Source organism: Chrysemys picta, chromosome 9, assembly GCF_011386835.1.
Source record: "Chrysemys picta bellii isolate R12L10 chromosome 9, ASM1138683v2, whole genome shotgun sequence".
NCBI lineage: Eukaryota > Metazoa > Chordata > Testudines > Emydidae > Chrysemys > Chrysemys picta.
Window position 1 is genome coordinate 88,982,504 of NC_088799.1, and position 18,155 is coordinate 89,000,658.

Sequence of the window (18,155 nt, forward strand, 5' to 3'; positions counted from 1 at the left end):
GAATTGGGATGTGTGTAAACTGGCTTGCAAGGATATGCAATCAAAATAGTTGATTAGATGAAAAACAAATTTCATATTGCTAGATGAAAATTCTCACTCGTCTCTGCTTTCCTTATCAAGTAATTAATACATCCAGTGTTCATTCTTTCTATTGCCGAGTTTAAGAGCTTGTCTACATGGGGAAGTTAGTGCACAGTGAGCTCGGGTGTGAATTTAAAGCACAATAAGTACTCCGCACTAACTCCCTAGCTCCCTCAGACTTAAGACACTTCCAAGTGCACTTAGCTAATATGCACACAGACACTTTCACTGCAGTCAGAGAGTCCACATGGGGAGTAAGTATGGAATAGCTAGTGCACACGAGCTACTTTAGGCTTTTCCCCTGTGTAGCCAAGCTCTAAGAGAAACTATTGTAACTTATGCCTTCCAGATCGCTTTGTACAAATGTTGCATGAGCTCAAACTGACTCAGATTAACACCCATTTATTGATGCGTAGGTTACAGTTCCTTTCAGACAGCATCTGAAGTTAGCCTTCTGAATCTAAAGGAGTTTAAACTGGTATAATTTACATGCCAAGAGTTAGAAGCATGGGCGTAGTAGGAAAACAACTAAGAGTAAGGGCTAATTAAAGTACCCTCTTAACTTAAACACCTTCTTCCAGCACCTAGATTAGAGTAGGTCTACATTACAGTCCAAGGTGTGATTGCAGCACATGTACACATACCAGAGTTAGTTTTAACCTAGCTAACCTGGAGTACCAATAGCAGTGAAGCTACAGCAGTATGGAGTTCAGCACGGGCTAACTGCCTAAGTAAGTGCCCAGTGTCCTGAGAGGGCTTATACAGGCCACACTGAAGTCCGTGTTGACATGGGTTCACTGCTATTGGTACTCGAGCTAATGAGATTAAATATATACCTACAGGTGTTGCAGTCACACACACTGATTGCAGTTTAGACGTACTGACAATAGGCTCCTTTAGAGGGAGACTTCCTTGCATCTGTTTACACTCAGTCACTAATGTGTACTTTCACTGCCTTTCACATCACCTCGCAGTTTGTCCCCAAGTTTAATCAGAATCAATCAATCAGAAGTATTTTTTTCCCCTGATGCATAAGTCACCAAGATGCGACTCACTGGGCTTTGTAGAGCTCAAAATGAAGAATGGGTTTCGTCCATAATGAGCCTTGCTTGAGTTATTATTATTGCTATCTTAGAGTGCTGTGTTAAATGAGAGCGAGAGAAAATCTGAACGTGAAAAAGCATACTTTATTGCTGTCTCATTTTTGTTTCCCAATCTTCGAAAACAAAGCTTTCCTCACTCAAAATAACCCCGGGATATTTTTGACCACATTCAGAATAACAAAAGCTTACCCTGCAGCCTTGCTGTTTGGAATCTTCCCTTGTTTCTGTGCCTGAAAGAGTAAAAATAATATTTAAGGATGTCAATCATTCTAAAGCTCCGGTACAGATCCCCTTCCCTTGGTGGTAATGCTCTGCACTCAGATTGTTACTTCACTGTAGGCAGAAGACTGTTCATACACTTTTCAATTAGATTATGCTCTTTGAAACATATGAATCTAGCTGGATTTATGGTACATTTATGTACATTGTCTTTGCCAGTGTAGTTGAATGGGGTATCTGTCTTTAATCTGGCAGAACTTTGACAATGTGTCTCATAAGCATACAAGTTGAGCAAGTTTCTGTTGCAAACTAATCAAGTTCCTTTGATGACAGTCTGAGCCATCTTTCTATTTTAGGTGTAATGACATATTAATTCTCCTCTCTCAAATCATGAGAATGTTAACATCTTTCATCTGTTATATCTTTCCTGAGATAATCCAAGGAAAATAGAAAATATAGTGTTCAGAGGTGGAACCTGTTATGTTCATTCATTAAATAATCAAAGAGAGCAGAGAGCACATGGAATGTGTTAAAATTTACCTTCCCCTGCAAAATGAATATGCCTTCTGTGAACTTTTCAACATCTCAATAATTCATTCTCTAGGCTGTTGACTAAGTAGTTGATATTTCTATTAAAATTGGTACCAATATTTGATGGTTTTAGACCCTTAGCCATTAGAGCTCTGTTCACTAAAGAAATGTTTGATTCTGATTTATAAAGATAATTTGGCATGCAAGAGCAATGAAAGCCTAGAGAACGTGAATTGATTCATTGTTGACAGATACTACATATCTGTATGAGAGACAAAAGATTCTTAAAATTCCAATCTTTGACCTACACAAGCACCATGTTTGTGGTCTCATCCTGAATGCAAATAAGATTTCATTTCCAACTTAATAATCTTGACTCTCCATGACAGTATGAAAGCTAAGCTAGACTGACAAGTACGTTATCTCCAACCCTGGCCCTGAATGGAGTTCTCTTTCACTATGTCAGGCACATGATCAAATGAAAAAGTTCAAGAAGTTGTTGACAAAATTCTACATGACATTAGCTCCGAGAATAAGAGGCTGTTACTATTGGAGTATGACTATGTATTGCTGCGGCATTGTTGGCTGAATTTTTCTTAAACTTTTTGTAAGTTATCCTTATTATTTACCCTCAGTTACCTCAAAAGCAGAAAAGAGGTGACTGAGCCATTAAATGAAGAGTTTAGCAAATATAAATATTTAAGAATTTAAGGTGATCCCCCAATCAGTTTCTAAAAGGGACCCCCCTCCACCTCCAAAATAGGTCAGAGGCTAGTAAGGACCTAATCCTGCAACTGGACCTGCATGGGCCGACCCCTATTCCAATGCAGAGCTCCTTTCACTTCAAAGGGTGGAGGGGCAGAGGTCCATCCATGTGTATCCAGTTTCAAGATCAGAGCCTGAGCAACTTCACATATGACTTAAATGTACCCAGTTAAGTCAATGGATGTTTTTGGCACTGGTTTCAGTGGGTTCAGGATGAGGACAAGAGACAGGAGGCAGTTGATAGGATTTGTATGTTGTAGATGTATCTGACTAATACCAAGAATAGGAATAGTGCCATAGGCCAATAACTGCGCTGCTAAAGTGACTTTTTTTAAGAATGAAGAAATACACTACATTAATAGTATGTGCAAATACAGAGAAACTTCAGTGAGTATGTAATCAGTACAACTTCTCTAATTTGCCTTAGTGACAGGAATGGTGAATTGCTGATTTTTTTAAATTAGCAACAGAGCAACTAACACAATAATAAAGCCAGGGCAATGCATCAAAAATATACTCTGATGATGTATTTTGATCATTGTAGTTTAGTTATGCTAATATTTCATAATATACAAGTAAAAGTATAGTTCCTAAAAATAATTAAATTTTAATGATCTGAGACCTCATTAAAGTGCTATGAGAACCTTTATTCAGAAGCAGTGAGAGACACCAGGTGTTTGTGTGAATTATAAGGTATGTGGATTATTGAATTGCTGATCAGTGAGGGTAGTGCTTGTAATGCTTTACATTCTGGGGATCTGGATGCTGGGTTATTTTGTAATTGAGTTCATCAGCTAAATTTACTTAGCCTTAAAATAAACCTACCTTGACACGTGTCCTGTTTGGTAGCATATATTGTACCTTAGAGTAAAGGTAACCAGAAAACTTATTATGAAAGTGTACCAACGTAGAGTTAGCTACTTAACTTGTAGCTTCAAAGCATGGCCTCTCCTACTTTAGCTAAAGGAGTAACTGTTGTAACTGTTATGAAACCAGCCACTGTGCCAGTGTTGTAAGGGCATCCATATTTATTCTGTGTCAACAACTTCTATATTGAATTGGATCAGCATGCAAGGCAAAAGATTTGGAGGTCTGTTTTTCTACGGGTGAATCCTACAAACTCAATTAGCAATCTGAAAAAAAAGCTGTTTTGTTTCTTCCTCTTCCACTATCATTTAACCTACAATTTCCGATGAGTAAAAGTAGGTTCAGCACTTTGCAATTAGCTGGAGCTCTTACTGATGATGCAGAATAGAATGTAGTAGTTATAGTACTACAGTCTTGTTTTTGACTGCAACGTTGAAATAACACAGCCCCAGATCCATTGCTGCAACTAAAGAGCTCATAACAGAACTAATGGGGTGGGGGAGGGGTGCCACAATGTACTTACATAAACCTGGGCCATCTGAATTCTTGACCACTCCCCTGCATGAGTTAGAGCAGTGTTAAGGTCCTCTACCTTACATAGCCTGCCAAAAGTTCCTAGAGACAGATATGATAGGCTAGAGCACAGTGAAGACCAAGCCACATCCCCTTTTCCTAGCCATGTCCCCTATGCCAACAAGAGGGAGGGGGCAGTGTGTGAGGGCCACTGAATCAGTTCTTCTCCATCAGAGGACTCTTCATGGGCAACTCTCCCATAGTAAGCTACTCTGCTCTCATTTTCTCCGTAAGTGCTAAAAAGAAAACCACATGGTGCTCTTTAATCCTATCTTGAAAACATTATTTTGATTTAAACAGCAGCACTACACTGCACTACAGCAGTGCAGTGTGTAATTTCATATTCTTCAGCCTAGATCGTTTCTATTGTGCCTCAAGCTCCTTTCTGACAGTAGTAGCGACAGTCATACTTTGCACATGGATAATGTCTTCCCTCTCCAGATGTCAAAGCATTCATTAATTAGGGCCACTTACTAAGGGCTCTCTTGTAAGGACACATATGGATCTTAAATTTTTCAGTACAGCTGTGAAGTAGGTACCCTTTTAGAAACAGGGCGAAATGAAGCTCAATGAAAATGGGGGGTTGATTCATCTCCCATTGAAGTCAATGGGAGTCTTTGAGTTCAGTGGGAGATCCATCAAATAACTTTCTGTAGTTTACTAAGGGTATGTCTACACTACCTGCCGGATCGGTGGGCAGCGATCAATCCAGCGGGGGTCAATTTATCGTGTCTAGTCTAGATGCGATAAATTGACCTCCAAGCGCTCTCCCGTCGACTCCCGTACTCCACCGCCGCGAGAGGTGCTGGCAGAGTTGACGGGGGAGCATCAGCAGTCGACTCACCGCAGTGAAGATACCCCGGTGAGTAGGTCTAAGTACGTTGACTTCAGCTACGTTATTCAGTGTAGGCCAGGCCTGAGAAAACTGTTGGGAACAGATCCCAGGAGTCCTTAATCTTTTATGTTCTCGCTATTATATAATGCCCCTTCTCTATAAGTTTCAGAGTAGCAGCCGTGTTAGTCTGTATCCGCAAAAAGAACAGGAGTACTTGTGGCACCTTAGAGACTAACAAATTTATTAGAGCATAAGCTTTCGTGGACTTCAGCCCACTTCTTCGGATGCATTGTTAGTCTCTAAGGTGCCACAAGTACTCCTGTTCTTCTTTATAAGATTAGAGTACTATGTATTAAAATAGAAAAATATTAACATTAAACCAGAGAGATAGATGTGATTTATGGCAAAGGCGCATGTATAACTTTAAATTATAACTCTGTAGGTTGTGGGGAAGAAGAAAAAAAAAGTATCTTTAATAATACAATGTTAGACTCTACATCAATATTACAATATTTTCTTTTAAATAACTGATGAGTCCTGTGAAACGATATGATGTATGCCATTCTCTGAATTGCATCTGAAGGCTTGATTCCACAAAGTGGAGTTCTGGGAATATTTCCAGATCTCTCAAAATGTGTAGAGAATATTAGGCATAAATTTAGATTACCTCCCAGAAAGTAAATTGCAAGAGGTCTGTCCCTCCTAAAAAGAAGATGGGAGGTTATATAATTTCATGCAGAATATTTTTTAATTACTTTCAACATCTGAAAAACAACATTTGAACAAGATATAAGAAACACAAATGCATTGGAAAAGATTCAGGGACAATAATTACAGAGTACTACAAAATACAAAACTAAAACTGCAGTAAATTAAGATTCTCCATAGACTGTATTGGACATCTTCAGAAATACAAAGTCTATAATTTAGAAAAACAGATATTTTGAAAATATAATTAAAGATTGGGCAATTTTATGTACATGATTTGGCTATGCAATGTAGCTCCATGCTAATCTGCCTGTGTATATACTGACAGCCTACACCCATCATAAATATTTATTTCAACCAACAAACAATATGAATTTCTGCAGGATAGCGTGATAATGGTAAAACAAATAAACCTATATTTCTATAAAGATATCACCTCATCAAAGCATGAATAGGTTTCCTATCTCTCATCCTGAGAGCAGATTAAGAAATAATGTCATAAAGATTAAAATTATACTTTTAAGGGTATATGTCAAGAGTTAAAATTTTAAATCCAGCCTTTCTGTCTAGCTCACAATTTAGAGGTGCAAATAACAGAGAGTGCAATTGATGTCACTTAGGGCATGTCTTCATATGGAGCTAAATTGGTGCTGCTGCAATCTATGTAGCAGCATCAATTTAGTGGGTCTAGTGAAGACGTGCTAAATCGATGGGAAAGCATTCTCCAGTCGATTTCTATACTCCACCTCCCCGAGAACAGGTAAGTTGTCGGGAGAGCATCTCGTCAACACAGCGCAGTGTAGACACCGGGGTAAGTGGATCTAGCTATGTCAACTTCAGTTGCATTATTCACGTACCTGGAATAGTGTAGCTTGGATCGATTTACCACAGTAGTGTAGACCTGGCCTTAGTTATCAAAGTACAGCATCTGCAGTGTTGGCACAATTAGATAGATAAATTATATCAATGTAATAAAAAGTGACTGCACTGCAAAATTGAATGCACAATTTTTGTGCTTTCAAAACTGTAGGTGTAAATGGGAGAGTTTGCTCCCAGCTTTAAATCAGGATCCAACAATATAATGCCTATACTGCTGTGACTTAAAAATATATTAAGGTAACAAATTGGTCCTAAACTTATTGTCATTGCAAACCAATAGAACCACAAACTATTTCACATATTACAATAAAAAAGTAATGTTGATATCTTTCTTCATTACACAAGCTGCCTTTTTTTAAGCTTTCCTCTTTTTTTAGATGGTAAGTATTTAAGGAGAGGGACTGTTTATTACTTAATGTGTAAAATAATAATTAACAACAGCATGGCATAGTTCATTTTGTAGCTCATTTTGTAGATCCACCTTTAGCATACATGGTTTGGGAAGCATAATTAAATATATTCCTATGTGCCCTTTTTTGAAAAACACTCCAGTTTTCAAACTGCCCGAGGTAGGAATCCAATTTAACAGAAGTAGTAGCTCCTAAGTGCTTCTATAGCCAGAGTCCTGTAATGAGCACTGAAAATATTTTAAGAACTTTCTTCTCAGAGTGCAATACTAAACATAAAAGTTATTAGTGAATCGAATCTGAATTCTTACTGTAAAAGAGGCTTTAAAAATTGCCTCAAATATGAAGATGGTAACGGTGTTAGGCAGAGAGCTACCCATCAGCTTAAAAAAAAAAAGCAAGAATGGCTTCCCTAATGATAAAAATCATGAACAATTAACAAGCAAAATCACAATTTCACAGGTAGTTGACCATTTAAATTCATTCAGACTTTGGGAAAGAGTGAGACTGCATTAAATTTTAATCGAATTTCACAGCTGTTGAAATATATTCATGCCATACTTGATTGACATTTCTAACACAAATAGTCTGATCTATAAACAGGAGCGTTATGTTTTAAGGTCAGCCGTGTCATTTTCATCTGCCCATGTTCAGAATACATAGTGTTGAAAGATAGTGGTTATTTCCAGTAGTTGCTATTCATTCCCTTAATAAACCTCATTTTTATATACTATACATATCACTGCATCACCAGGGACTAAAATGAGTCTGATGAATGCTATTACTTTTTCAAGAGTATAATAATAATTCTTTATCTTTTGTATGTATGTTATCTCCCTATCTTCACACATTCAGCCTGTTTTATGTATTAACCAAATTTTATCTACGTGGAAAGGTTTTAATTTCTAAAAAAAAAAAAAAATTGTTCCGTTGTTCCATCATTATAACCAGTGATATTTATATTGCACTTGTTTAGTCTATATCAATATTCCCATTAACACTTCTACATATATCAGGGACGGTGGTCACGACAATCCTTAGTGTGCATATGCCATTTTGCCCCACACAGCATGACCTGGATGAACTAATTCCCAGCCTGACCAGCAGGAGGTGCCGCACTGATGAGTCGGCACTCTGTTACAACATGTTAGTGATAGATGGCTAGTTACGAGGCACTGATACTACAATATAGATTATATACAAGAGAAAAAGTCTTAAAATGGCTGAGTTCACATTTAATTATTAATAACAGTACCTTTAATAACCTTTAAGGACCTTATGTCCCAGCTCTGTGAGCTACTTAAGCATACGTCTAACTTTAAGCATATTTGGGTGCCACCAAAGTCAACAGTATCACACAGAGCCTTAAGAAATTACTTAAGAAATGTCAATAAAAATTTTTAATTCAATATCCAATCAAAAGTTTCAACTTTTAGAGTGTAACGTACTTAGGATTGTTAAACTCCAAACTGGCATTTACTTTACTCTTGGAAAAGGAACAGCATTCAAAAGCATCCTGAAAAATCATTTCTAGGATTGTCTCCCCGACACTGGATGATGTCAACAGATTAATGTATGTCAGCGTTCTCAATATATATATATTTTTTACTGACTTGACCCCATTTTAAGGAAGTATTTCCTGCCGGGACTCCAGACAGGATGGGGTCATGCCCTCTGCACAGCGTGACCTTGCATGCACCGTACATGCGAGGTCAGACCATATGTGGTTTGTTCTCTCCTTCTATCATCTGTGACTGATCCTTCCTACATTTGGGACTGATCCTGCAAGATGCTGTGTGCCTCCTAAGAGATGCTGAGCACTCTCAAGTCCCATTGACCTCTTTAGAATTTGCGGGTGATCACCACCTGGCAGGTCCACTTTGGTATCTTCTGGTTAGCCAGACACTGTAAAATTGTCAGACATTTTGTGCCAGGTTAGTATGTCTGTATGTGGGCATACTATGGCAGTCAAGCTGAATATTGCTTGCAGTGTTATTGTAGCCATGTATTTGAGAGATACAGGATAGGTGAAATAATATCTTTTATTGGATAAATTGCTGTTGGTGCAAGCTACAAGCTTTTGAGCTAGAGAGAGCCCTTCTTTAGATCTGGGGAAGGAAACTGAGTGTGAGTTCAGAGTGTCTGAGACACTCTGCTTCCTTCCTGAGACCTGAAGAAGAGCTCTGTGTGGCTCAAAAACTTGTACTTTCCACCAACAGAAGTTAGTCCAATAAAACATATTACCTCACCCACCTTGTCTTGCTCAAGCTGAATATTGTCTGTTTGGGCATCCAAAATTCTACTGTGATATTCCAACATCAAACAGGATTTTTATCCACCAGACTGTTTGGTCACCATTTTAGACTCACAAAAGGTTGCCTTTTGTAAATTAAATGATTGCAAGCATCACATCAAGAAGAATACCTCCCCCCTCCATCCCCCCCCCCCACACACACACACAAAACTTTTGAAATGGTATCATTCCAAGATTGGGAAGATCACTGCATTTTACCTGCAGCCACAAAGTATATGCTGGCAGATGGGGTTTGTTATTGCCACCTGTTCTATCTGGATCAGCAGCTGTATTTGTAAACTGTTAATACAGTATTTAGTAAATGAGCAGCTATCTACACGCATTTTTGGAGATTTGGATTAAAAATGCTATCTTTTTGTAAATGATATTACTCATTTATGTGGGTTGCCTTATTTAGCTATTTGTACAAGGCAAATAGTTTGTCCTTCCAAAATAGGGAAACAGCTATGGCTACAAGTTATCCATATCTCAGTGTAATTAAAAACAAACTCTCTGTTAAATGTTGGCTATGCCTATTAAAATTAATTAAGACCTTCACCCTTTCCTGGACTGTTTCTTAATGAGCTTAGAATGAAAGTAATAAATCCACCAAACAAGATCTGTCTATAATCGCAATGCCTCCATATCTCTTTTAGAGGGTTCACTGTATATTTCTGTTTTTTTTTTTAATTTTTATGCTCATTCTTCAGTAAACATCTATGTGCTTTTTGAAACTAATAAACTACTTTGTATGCAAAGTAGAGGGCAATAATATGGAAATCTGAGATAAAACATTTGAGGACTGTATTCATTGAAAGGTCAGGTTTTCCTAGTTAAAAAGGCAACTCAGCCAGTGGATTATTAAAAGCTCCATTAATAATCAATGAATTCCTAGCTCTGGCTACAACAGGGTGCCACTACTAAACCAGGACAAGAGTTGATTCTCTTAATTTGAACGTTGTGCAACACATTTTAAGTGATTTCATTACATAGATGAACAGACTAGAGTATAATGAAAATAAGAAATACAGTGAATATGTAATTAATTAGAATTAATATTTTAAACTAAAATTAATTGGTTATATGACAAAGAATAGTTCATTTGAATAGTGCTTGCTGGCTGATCTTGTTACTCTGAGATCCTTTACAGCATTTTGTTTCTGCTATTTATTAATTCAATTAGAAATTTTTTCAAAGCTTCATGTTCCTGAAAAACCCTACCTCCTATGGAAAAATTCTATAGACTATCTCAGGGATAAATCAAGAAAAAAATTTATACTGGTTAAGAAACCACACGTGATTTAGAGGGGAAGTGAAAGCAGCTATAAAAATGGAACAAAACCTATAACCAATGAAAAAGGGGAAATGGGTAGCAATATATATAAATTAGAATGTAGGACCTATGGGGAATTGATAAAAGAAGCAATAGGACCAAAGGACAAATCTATAGCTAGCAAAGTTAAGGAAAAGGAAGGAGTTTTTCAAATATATATTTGGAAACAAAAGGAATCCTAACTATGGCATTGGTCCATTACTACATGGAAATGGTAGAACTGTCAATAATAAAGCAAAAAAGCAGAAATGTTCAATAAATATTTTTGTTCAGTATTTGGTAAAAAGCCATTTATATTTATCATTCCAACCAAGGAGGATGGTAAACAGCAGCTACTAATGTTAGACATTATTAATCAGCAGGCATGAATAACTTACATTCAATAATTTAAAAAGAGCTGGCCCCGGAGCTCTCGGTAGTATTAATGTTGATTTTTAATAAGTCTTGGAACACTGGAGAAGTTCCAGAGGACTGAAAGAAAGCTAATATTATGCCAATGTTTTAAAAGGGTAAATGGGATGACCTGGTAATTATAGGCCTGTGCAATTGATACCAGCAAAATAATGGAATAGCTGATACAGGACTTGATAGATAAAGAATTAAAGGGGGTAATATAATTATTGCCCATCAACATGGGTGTTTGGAAAATAGATCTTTTCAAACAAATTGATACCTTTTTTTTGATAACATTACAAGTTTGGTTGATAAAGGTAACCGGGTTGATGTAATACTTCTTTAAGACATTTGACTTAATACCACATAACATTTAGATTAAGAAACTAGAAGGATACAAATTCAACATAAGACACATTCAATGGATTAAATACTGGCTAATGTAGGTGTTAAAATGTAATAGTAAAGGGGGAATCATCATCGGAGGGGTTATAACGGTGTCCTATAGAAGTAGGTTCTTGGGCCTACAATATTTAACATTTTATCTGTGACCTGGAAGAAAACATAAAATCATTTTTTATGAAGTTTGCAGATGACATAAAGATTGGGGACACAGTTAAAAATGAAGAGGACAGGGCACTGATACAGAGTGATCTGGATCTCATGGTAAACTGGGCGAAAGGAAACAATTTGTGTTTCAGTATGGGCAAATGTGAAATCATACATATGGGAACTAAGAATGTAGGCTATTCTTACAGGATAGAGGTCTCTATCCTGGGAAGCAGTGACTATGAAAAGGATAATCAACTAAACATGAATTACCAATGTGACCTCATGACCAAAAGGGCTAATGTGATCCTTGGATCAACCAACACAGGAATAGGGCATAGAAGTAGAGAAGTCTAAGGCCTGGTCTACACTACGACTTTAATTCGGATTTATCAGCTTTAATTCGAATTAACCCTGTAACCGTCCACACAACGACGCTAGTTAATTCGATGTAAAGGGCCCTTTAAATCGATTTCTGTACTCCACCCCAACGAGCGGAGTAGTGCCAAAATCGATTTTAACAATTCGAATTAGGGTTAGTGTGGCCGCAATTCGATGGTATTGGCCTCCGGGAGCTATCCCACAGTGCATCATTGTGACCGCTCTGGACAGCAATCTGAACTCGGATGCACTGGCCAGGTAGACAGGAAAAGCCCCGCGAACATTTGAATTTCATTTCCTGTTTGCACAGCGTGGAGAGCACAGGTGACCACAGATACCTCATCAGCACAGGTAACCATGCAGGCTGATAATCGAAAAAGAGCACCAGCATGGACCGTGAGGGAGGTACTGGATCTGATCGCTGTATGGGGAGAGGATTCAGTGCTTGCAGAACTTCGTTCTAAAAGACGAAATGCAAAAATTTTTGAAAAAATCTCCAAGGGCATGATGGAGAGAGGCCACAATAGGGACTCAGATCAGTGCCGCGTGAAAGTCAAGGAACTCAGACAAGCCTATCAGAAAACAAAGGAGGCAAACGGTCGCTCCGGGTCAGAGCCGCGGACATGCCGCTACTACGCCGAGCTGCATGCAATTCTAGGGGGGGCTGCCACCACTAACCCACCTGTGTTCGTGGATTCTGGGTCGGGGATAGTCTCGACGCCTGAGGATTCTGCCGATGGGGTAGAGGAGGAGGAGGAGGAGGAGGATGAGCTTGCAGAGAGCACACAGCACTCCATTCTCCCCAACAGCCAGGATCTTTTTATCACCCTGACTGAAGTACCCTCCCAAGCCTCCCAAGCCAGTACCCAAGACTCTGACACCATGGAAGGCACCTCAGGTGAGTTTACCTTTTAAAATATAAAACTTGTTTTAAAAGCAAACGGTTTTTAATGATTACTTTGCCTGACTTTGCATTCGCGGTCAGTTCAGCTACTGGAAAAGTCTGTAGCTATTGGAAAAGTCTGTTAACGTGTCTGGGGATGGAGCGGAAATCCTCCAGGGACATCTCAATGAAGCTCTCCTGGAGGTACTCCGAAAGCCTTGCCAGAAGGTTTCTGGGCAGTGCATCTTTATTCCCTCCTCCATGGTAGGACACTTGACCACGCCATGCTTGCAGCAAGTAATCTGGTATCATTGCCTGACAAAGCCTGGCAGCGTATGGTCCCGGTGTTTGCTGGCATTCAAGCAACATCCGTTCTTTATCTTCTTGTGTAATCCTCAGGAGAGTGATATCACTCCTGGTAACCTGGTTGAAATACGGGAACTTAATTAAGGGGACAGAGGTGGCCGTTCCTACTGGGCTGTTTGCCTGTGGCGGAAAATAAATCCTTCCCTGCAGTTAGCCAAGCGCAGATGGGAAATTGGCCCTGAGTTTTTCGCGTTTGGCTAGCAGGGATCTTCCCTGTTACCAGCCACGCGGTGGGGGGAGGGGTACTGTGATCATCCCAGAGAATTCATGGCGAGGGGGGGGGGGCGGCGGTGGGGGGGGGGATTAGTTTGGTGCCTGTAGGGATCTTCCCTGATACCAGCCACGCGGTGGGGGGGGAGGGGTACCGTGGTTAGTTTGTTTTCTGGTGCTGATGAATGTTAACAGAAAAACCGCAGCACTCTACTTGCCCAGACAAGCCCCACCACACTCCCCCCCCCCCCCAACTGGCTGAGATTGGCCAGGCTTCTGCAGCACTCTACAAGCTATGCTTGGTATGTGGGAAAGTAGGGCGCAGAAGCTGTAAGAGAATGGCTTACCATGGCCGCATGCAAGCAGAATTCTGTTGCCCAGACCTGTGATCTCTAGCAGCAAAGCCACAGGCACTCAGCATTAAGAGGCAAAATGCGACCTTGCACAGAAATCACATGTGCTATGTAATGTGAACAGTGTTGGTCACCGTGAAAGAGTATAAGCATTGTTCTGCAAAATGTAGCTTTTAAAACAATTCTCTCTTTTTTCCCCTCCCTACAGCAGCTGCAAATTCCTCAAGCCTCCCTCCTCCATCCCGAAGGTTATCACAGATAAGGCGTCGTAAGAAGAAGACGCGAGAAGAGATGTTTTCTGAAATTATGCAATCCAGCAGGAGTGACAGAGCTCATCTGAATGAGTGGAAGGAAACAGTTTCAAAGTATAGGAAAGAAGTCAGTGAACGTGAGGAGAGGAGGGACCAACGTGAGGACATGAGGGACCAACGTGAGGAGAGGAGAGACCAACGTGAGGAGAGGAGAGACGCTCGAGATGAGAGGTGGCGTCAGGAAGACCAGAGGATGAAGGAAGCAACGCTGGGGCTGCTCCAGCGTCTGGTGGAGGTTCAGGAACGGCTGCTGGAAAACAGACTGCCGCTTCAGCCCCTGTTCCACCCTCCCCCCTCCCCATGTTCCGTATCCTCCTCACCCAGACGTGTAAGAACGCGGGGGGGGAGGCTCCGTACACCTTCCCATTCCACCCCAGTAGACAGCCCAAGCAAAAGGCTGTCATTTTTTTAACCTTTTCTTTGTGGCTTTTTCCTTCCCAGTAATCCTCCTCCCAAATACCACCCGGGTTCCCTCCCTCTTTTTCTAATCTATTAATAAAGAATAAATGATTTTTAAATGATAGTGACTTTATTTGGTTTGAAAGAAAGCTGGGGGAAGGAGGAGGGTGGGTTCCTTACAGAAAATCAGTCAATAAAGGGGGCGGGTTTTCATGAAGGAGAAACAAACAGATATTTCACACTGTAGCCTGGCCAGCCATGAAACTGGTTTTTAAAGCTTCTCTGATGCACACCGCTTCATGGTGTGCTCTTCTAATCGCCCTGGTGTCTGGCTGCGCGTAATCAGCAGCCAGGCGATTTGCCTCAGCCTCCCACCCTGCCATAAAGGTCTCCCCCTTACTTTCACAGAGATTGTGGAGCACACAGCAAGCAGAAATAACAATGGGGAGATTTCTTTGGCTGAGGTCAGAGCGAGTCAATAATGATCTCCAGCGGCCTTTTAAACGGCCAAATGCACATTCTACCACCATTCTGCACTTGCTTAGCCTGTAGTTAAACAGCTCCTGACTCCTGTCCAGGCTGCCTGTGTATGGCTTCATGAGCCATGGCATTAAGGGGTAGGCTGGGTCCCCAAGAATAACTATGGGCATTTCAACATCCCCAACGGTTATTTTCTGGTCCGGAAAGTAAGTCCCTTGCTGCAGCCCTTTAAACAGAGTTGTGTTCCTGAAGACGCGAGCGTCATGAACCCTTCCCGCCCAGCCCGCATTGATGTTGGTGAAACGTCCCTTGTGATCCACAAGTGCTTGCAGCACCATTGAAAAGTACCCCTTGCGGTTTATGTACTCGGTGGCTTGGTGCTCCGGTGCCAAGATAGGGATATGGGTTCCGTCTATCGCCCCACCACAGTTAGGGAATCCCATTGCAGCAAAGCCATCCACTATGGCCTGCACATTTCCCAGAGTCACAAACTTTCGTAGCAGCACCTGAGTGATTGCTTTGGCTACTTGCATCACAGCAGCCCCCACAGTAGATTTTCCCACTCCAAATTGATTCCCGACTGACCGGTAGCTGTCTGGCGTTGCAAGCTTCCACAGGGCTATCGCCACGCGCTTCTCAACTGTGAGGGCTGCTCTCATCTTGGTATTCTGGCGTTTCAAGGCAGGGGACAGCAAGTCACAAAGTTCCATGAAAGTGCCCTTACGCATGCGAAAGTTCCGCAGCCACTGGGAATCGTCCCAGACCTGCAACACTATGCGGTCCCACCAGTCTGTGCTTGTTTCCCTTGCCCAGAATCGGCGTTCCATGTTTAGAATCTGCCCCATTAACAACATGATCTCCAAAGCACCGGGGCCTGTGGTTTCACTGAATTCTGTATCCGTGTCCGTGTCCATGTCCTCATCATGCTTGTCGCTGCGCTGCCGCTGCCGCTGCCTCCTCTCCTCGTTTTTCTGGTCCTGGCTCAGCATAAACTCCACGAGAACGCGCGAGGTGTTTACAATATTCATGAGTGCTGTCTTGACCTCAGCGGGCTCCATGCTTGCCGTGGTATGGAGTCTGCAGTGTTCACCCACCCAGGAAAAAAGGCGCGAAAATGGTTGTCTGCCGTCCGTTGCTTTCATGCAGGGAGGGAGGGAGGGAGGGAGGAAGTGAGGCTGTACCCAGAACCACCTGCGACGATGTTTTTTGTCCCATCAGGCACTGGGATCTTAACCCACAATCCCAATGGGCGCGGGAGACTGCGGGAACTATGGGATAGCTATGGAATTGCTACCCACAGTGCAACGGTGCAGAAATCGACGCTAGCCCCAGTACTTGGACGCACACCACCGAATTAATGTGCTAGTGTGGCCGCATTCATTTCGACTTTATACAACCTGTTTCTCAAATCCGAATTATCTAAATTCGGATTAATCCCGTAGTGTAGACATACCCTAAGTTATAACTCCACTTTTAAGTGGAGGTAATTTCTAAAAATGTAAAAAGAATTAATTTGGACTGATAAATCTCTTAATTTTTTTCTTCAATCGCAAGATAGTTTATCAGTCCTCAATGTGGTCTTAATGAAATATTTTTTTTCATTTTTAAAAGTTACCTCCACATTTGCAAAGACACTCAATGCTCCCTTTCATTGCTTTCAACACTATTCTGTTCAGAAATCAGAGTACAGAAAAACACCCAGGTAGGAACTGCAGATAGTTGGAGGAAGAACAGAAATGGAACCCTATAGTAGATACTGGGAACCATGTGAGTATTTACCAGATAGAACTCTTGTTTTCCTATGTTTAAATGCTAGAAATTTGTTTTTGTAGCCATGGGAGGAAGCCTTGGCATTTATGCCCTCTCATTTATTTCCCCTTGTAATGAATTATGTATTTATCCTGTGTTAGTTAATCTAATTCCTACTGGCAATAGCTCCGTTGTTCATGTGTGCTGTATTATGTTCACTATACTATAAGTTAGACTTAAGTTTTCCATGGATGGTTTAGTACATTGAATTTCTTATCCCTGATTTGCTTTTAAGAAGGCCCAAACTTTAGCTGCAGGCTTATAAGTGCCTATGTAAACAGGTATTTTGGGAGAATTACATACTGAGTGTACTCTCTAATTCATGCATGAAAAATTGCAATTTACTACTCCACAGCTCTCAGCTGGCCTGGGTTTAGTAGAGCCTGCATTGGCTTGTGGCTCTTAAAACCAATATTGTCTTGTTTTCCTGAATCCCTTACACATAAAAAAGATTGACATGACAGAATAATAGAAAGTGTATTACATTAGGATTTAGCATTAAAGATAAACAACACAAATGAAACTGAAAGCATATGGCACTCTTTGCCTGCTATGCCAGTTGATGAGCAATAGATTTTGTATTATGATCCATTTTGGAGGTTTTAGACTATTAAAACCTAGTTGCTCTGTTTTGTATGCTCAAAAGTTGCCAGTTAAACCAACTGGCAGCCTAATTTTGCTGATTGTATGATGGACGTGTCAGACTTCTGGCTTTGATTTTTCTGATACTGGAACTGGAGGACTAGACAAAAAATGTGATGACAACAGATTGTATTCAATAACACAGCCTTAAAAAGGAAAATTACCACCGAAAGAATGACAAAAACTAAAATAGTATTTATGAAAATATATTCTAAGAAGTAGAGAGAAAACAGACTACAACTCAAATGTTCAGGTATCAGATGCAGTGGTTGCCATTAGAAAGTTAACATTCGTTTCCAGTAACCTCATAGTAATATCCAACAAACCGGAATATTCTCTTGCACTACTTGCTGTTCCAATAAGAACAACAAGGAGTCCGGTGGCACCTTAAAGACTAACAGATTTATTTGGACATAAGCTTTCATGGGTAAAAAAACCCTCACTTCTTCAGAATCTGTTAATAAAGGTGCCACCGGACTCCTTGTTTTTTTTGTGGATACAGACTAACACGGCTACCCCTGATGCTTTCCAATGTAAGTAAGGCTTCAATTATTGGGCCCTTAGAGTAGAAATTAACTGCAGTCCCTCAGATACTATATACATTTAGGGACAAGTTGTGGCTAACCCCTGCATAGGTACACAAGAGATACAGAGATCGCGTTCCCCCATGCTCCCACTTACATCATCAATCCAAATATACTGAACAAATCACTAGCATAAAATCAAGACGGTGCAAGAAAATAAAGGTACCGGAACCTCTCAGGACTCCCGATGCAAGTGCCTTT

General features: G+C 40.6%; 3 protein-coding genes across 9 annotated transcripts in view; 2 read left to right on the forward strand and 1 right to left on the reverse strand.

The window, feature by feature from the left end:
- TENM1 (teneurin transmembrane protein 1) overlaps positions 1 to 18,155 on the forward strand; it is a 1,376,511-nt gene that overhangs the window by 273,370 nt on the left and 1,084,986 nt on the right. The window lies entirely within an intron of this gene.
- Positions 11,884 to 14,558, forward strand: LOC135973452 (SRRM2 protein homolog rsr-2-like). Its single transcript, XM_065556623.1, has 2 exons — positions 11,884 to 12,815; positions 13,938 to 14,558. Exons 1-2 carry the CDS (start codon positions 12,275 to 12,277, stop codon positions 14,450 to 14,452), a joined length of 1,056 nt encoding a protein of 351 aa, XP_065412695.1. The 5' UTR covers positions 11,884 to 12,274; the 3' UTR covers positions 14,453 to 14,558.
- LOC135973451 (uncharacterized) lies at positions 12,843 to 16,375 on the reverse strand. Its single transcript, XM_065556622.1, has 2 exons — positions 13,724 to 16,375; positions 12,843 to 13,223 (listed from the first exon to the last, which is right to left on the reverse strand). Exon 1 carries the CDS (start codon positions 16,059 to 16,061, stop codon positions 14,676 to 14,678), a length of 1,386 nt encoding a protein of 461 aa, XP_065412694.1. The 5' UTR covers positions 16,062 to 16,375; the 3' UTR covers positions 12,843 to 13,223; positions 13,724 to 14,675.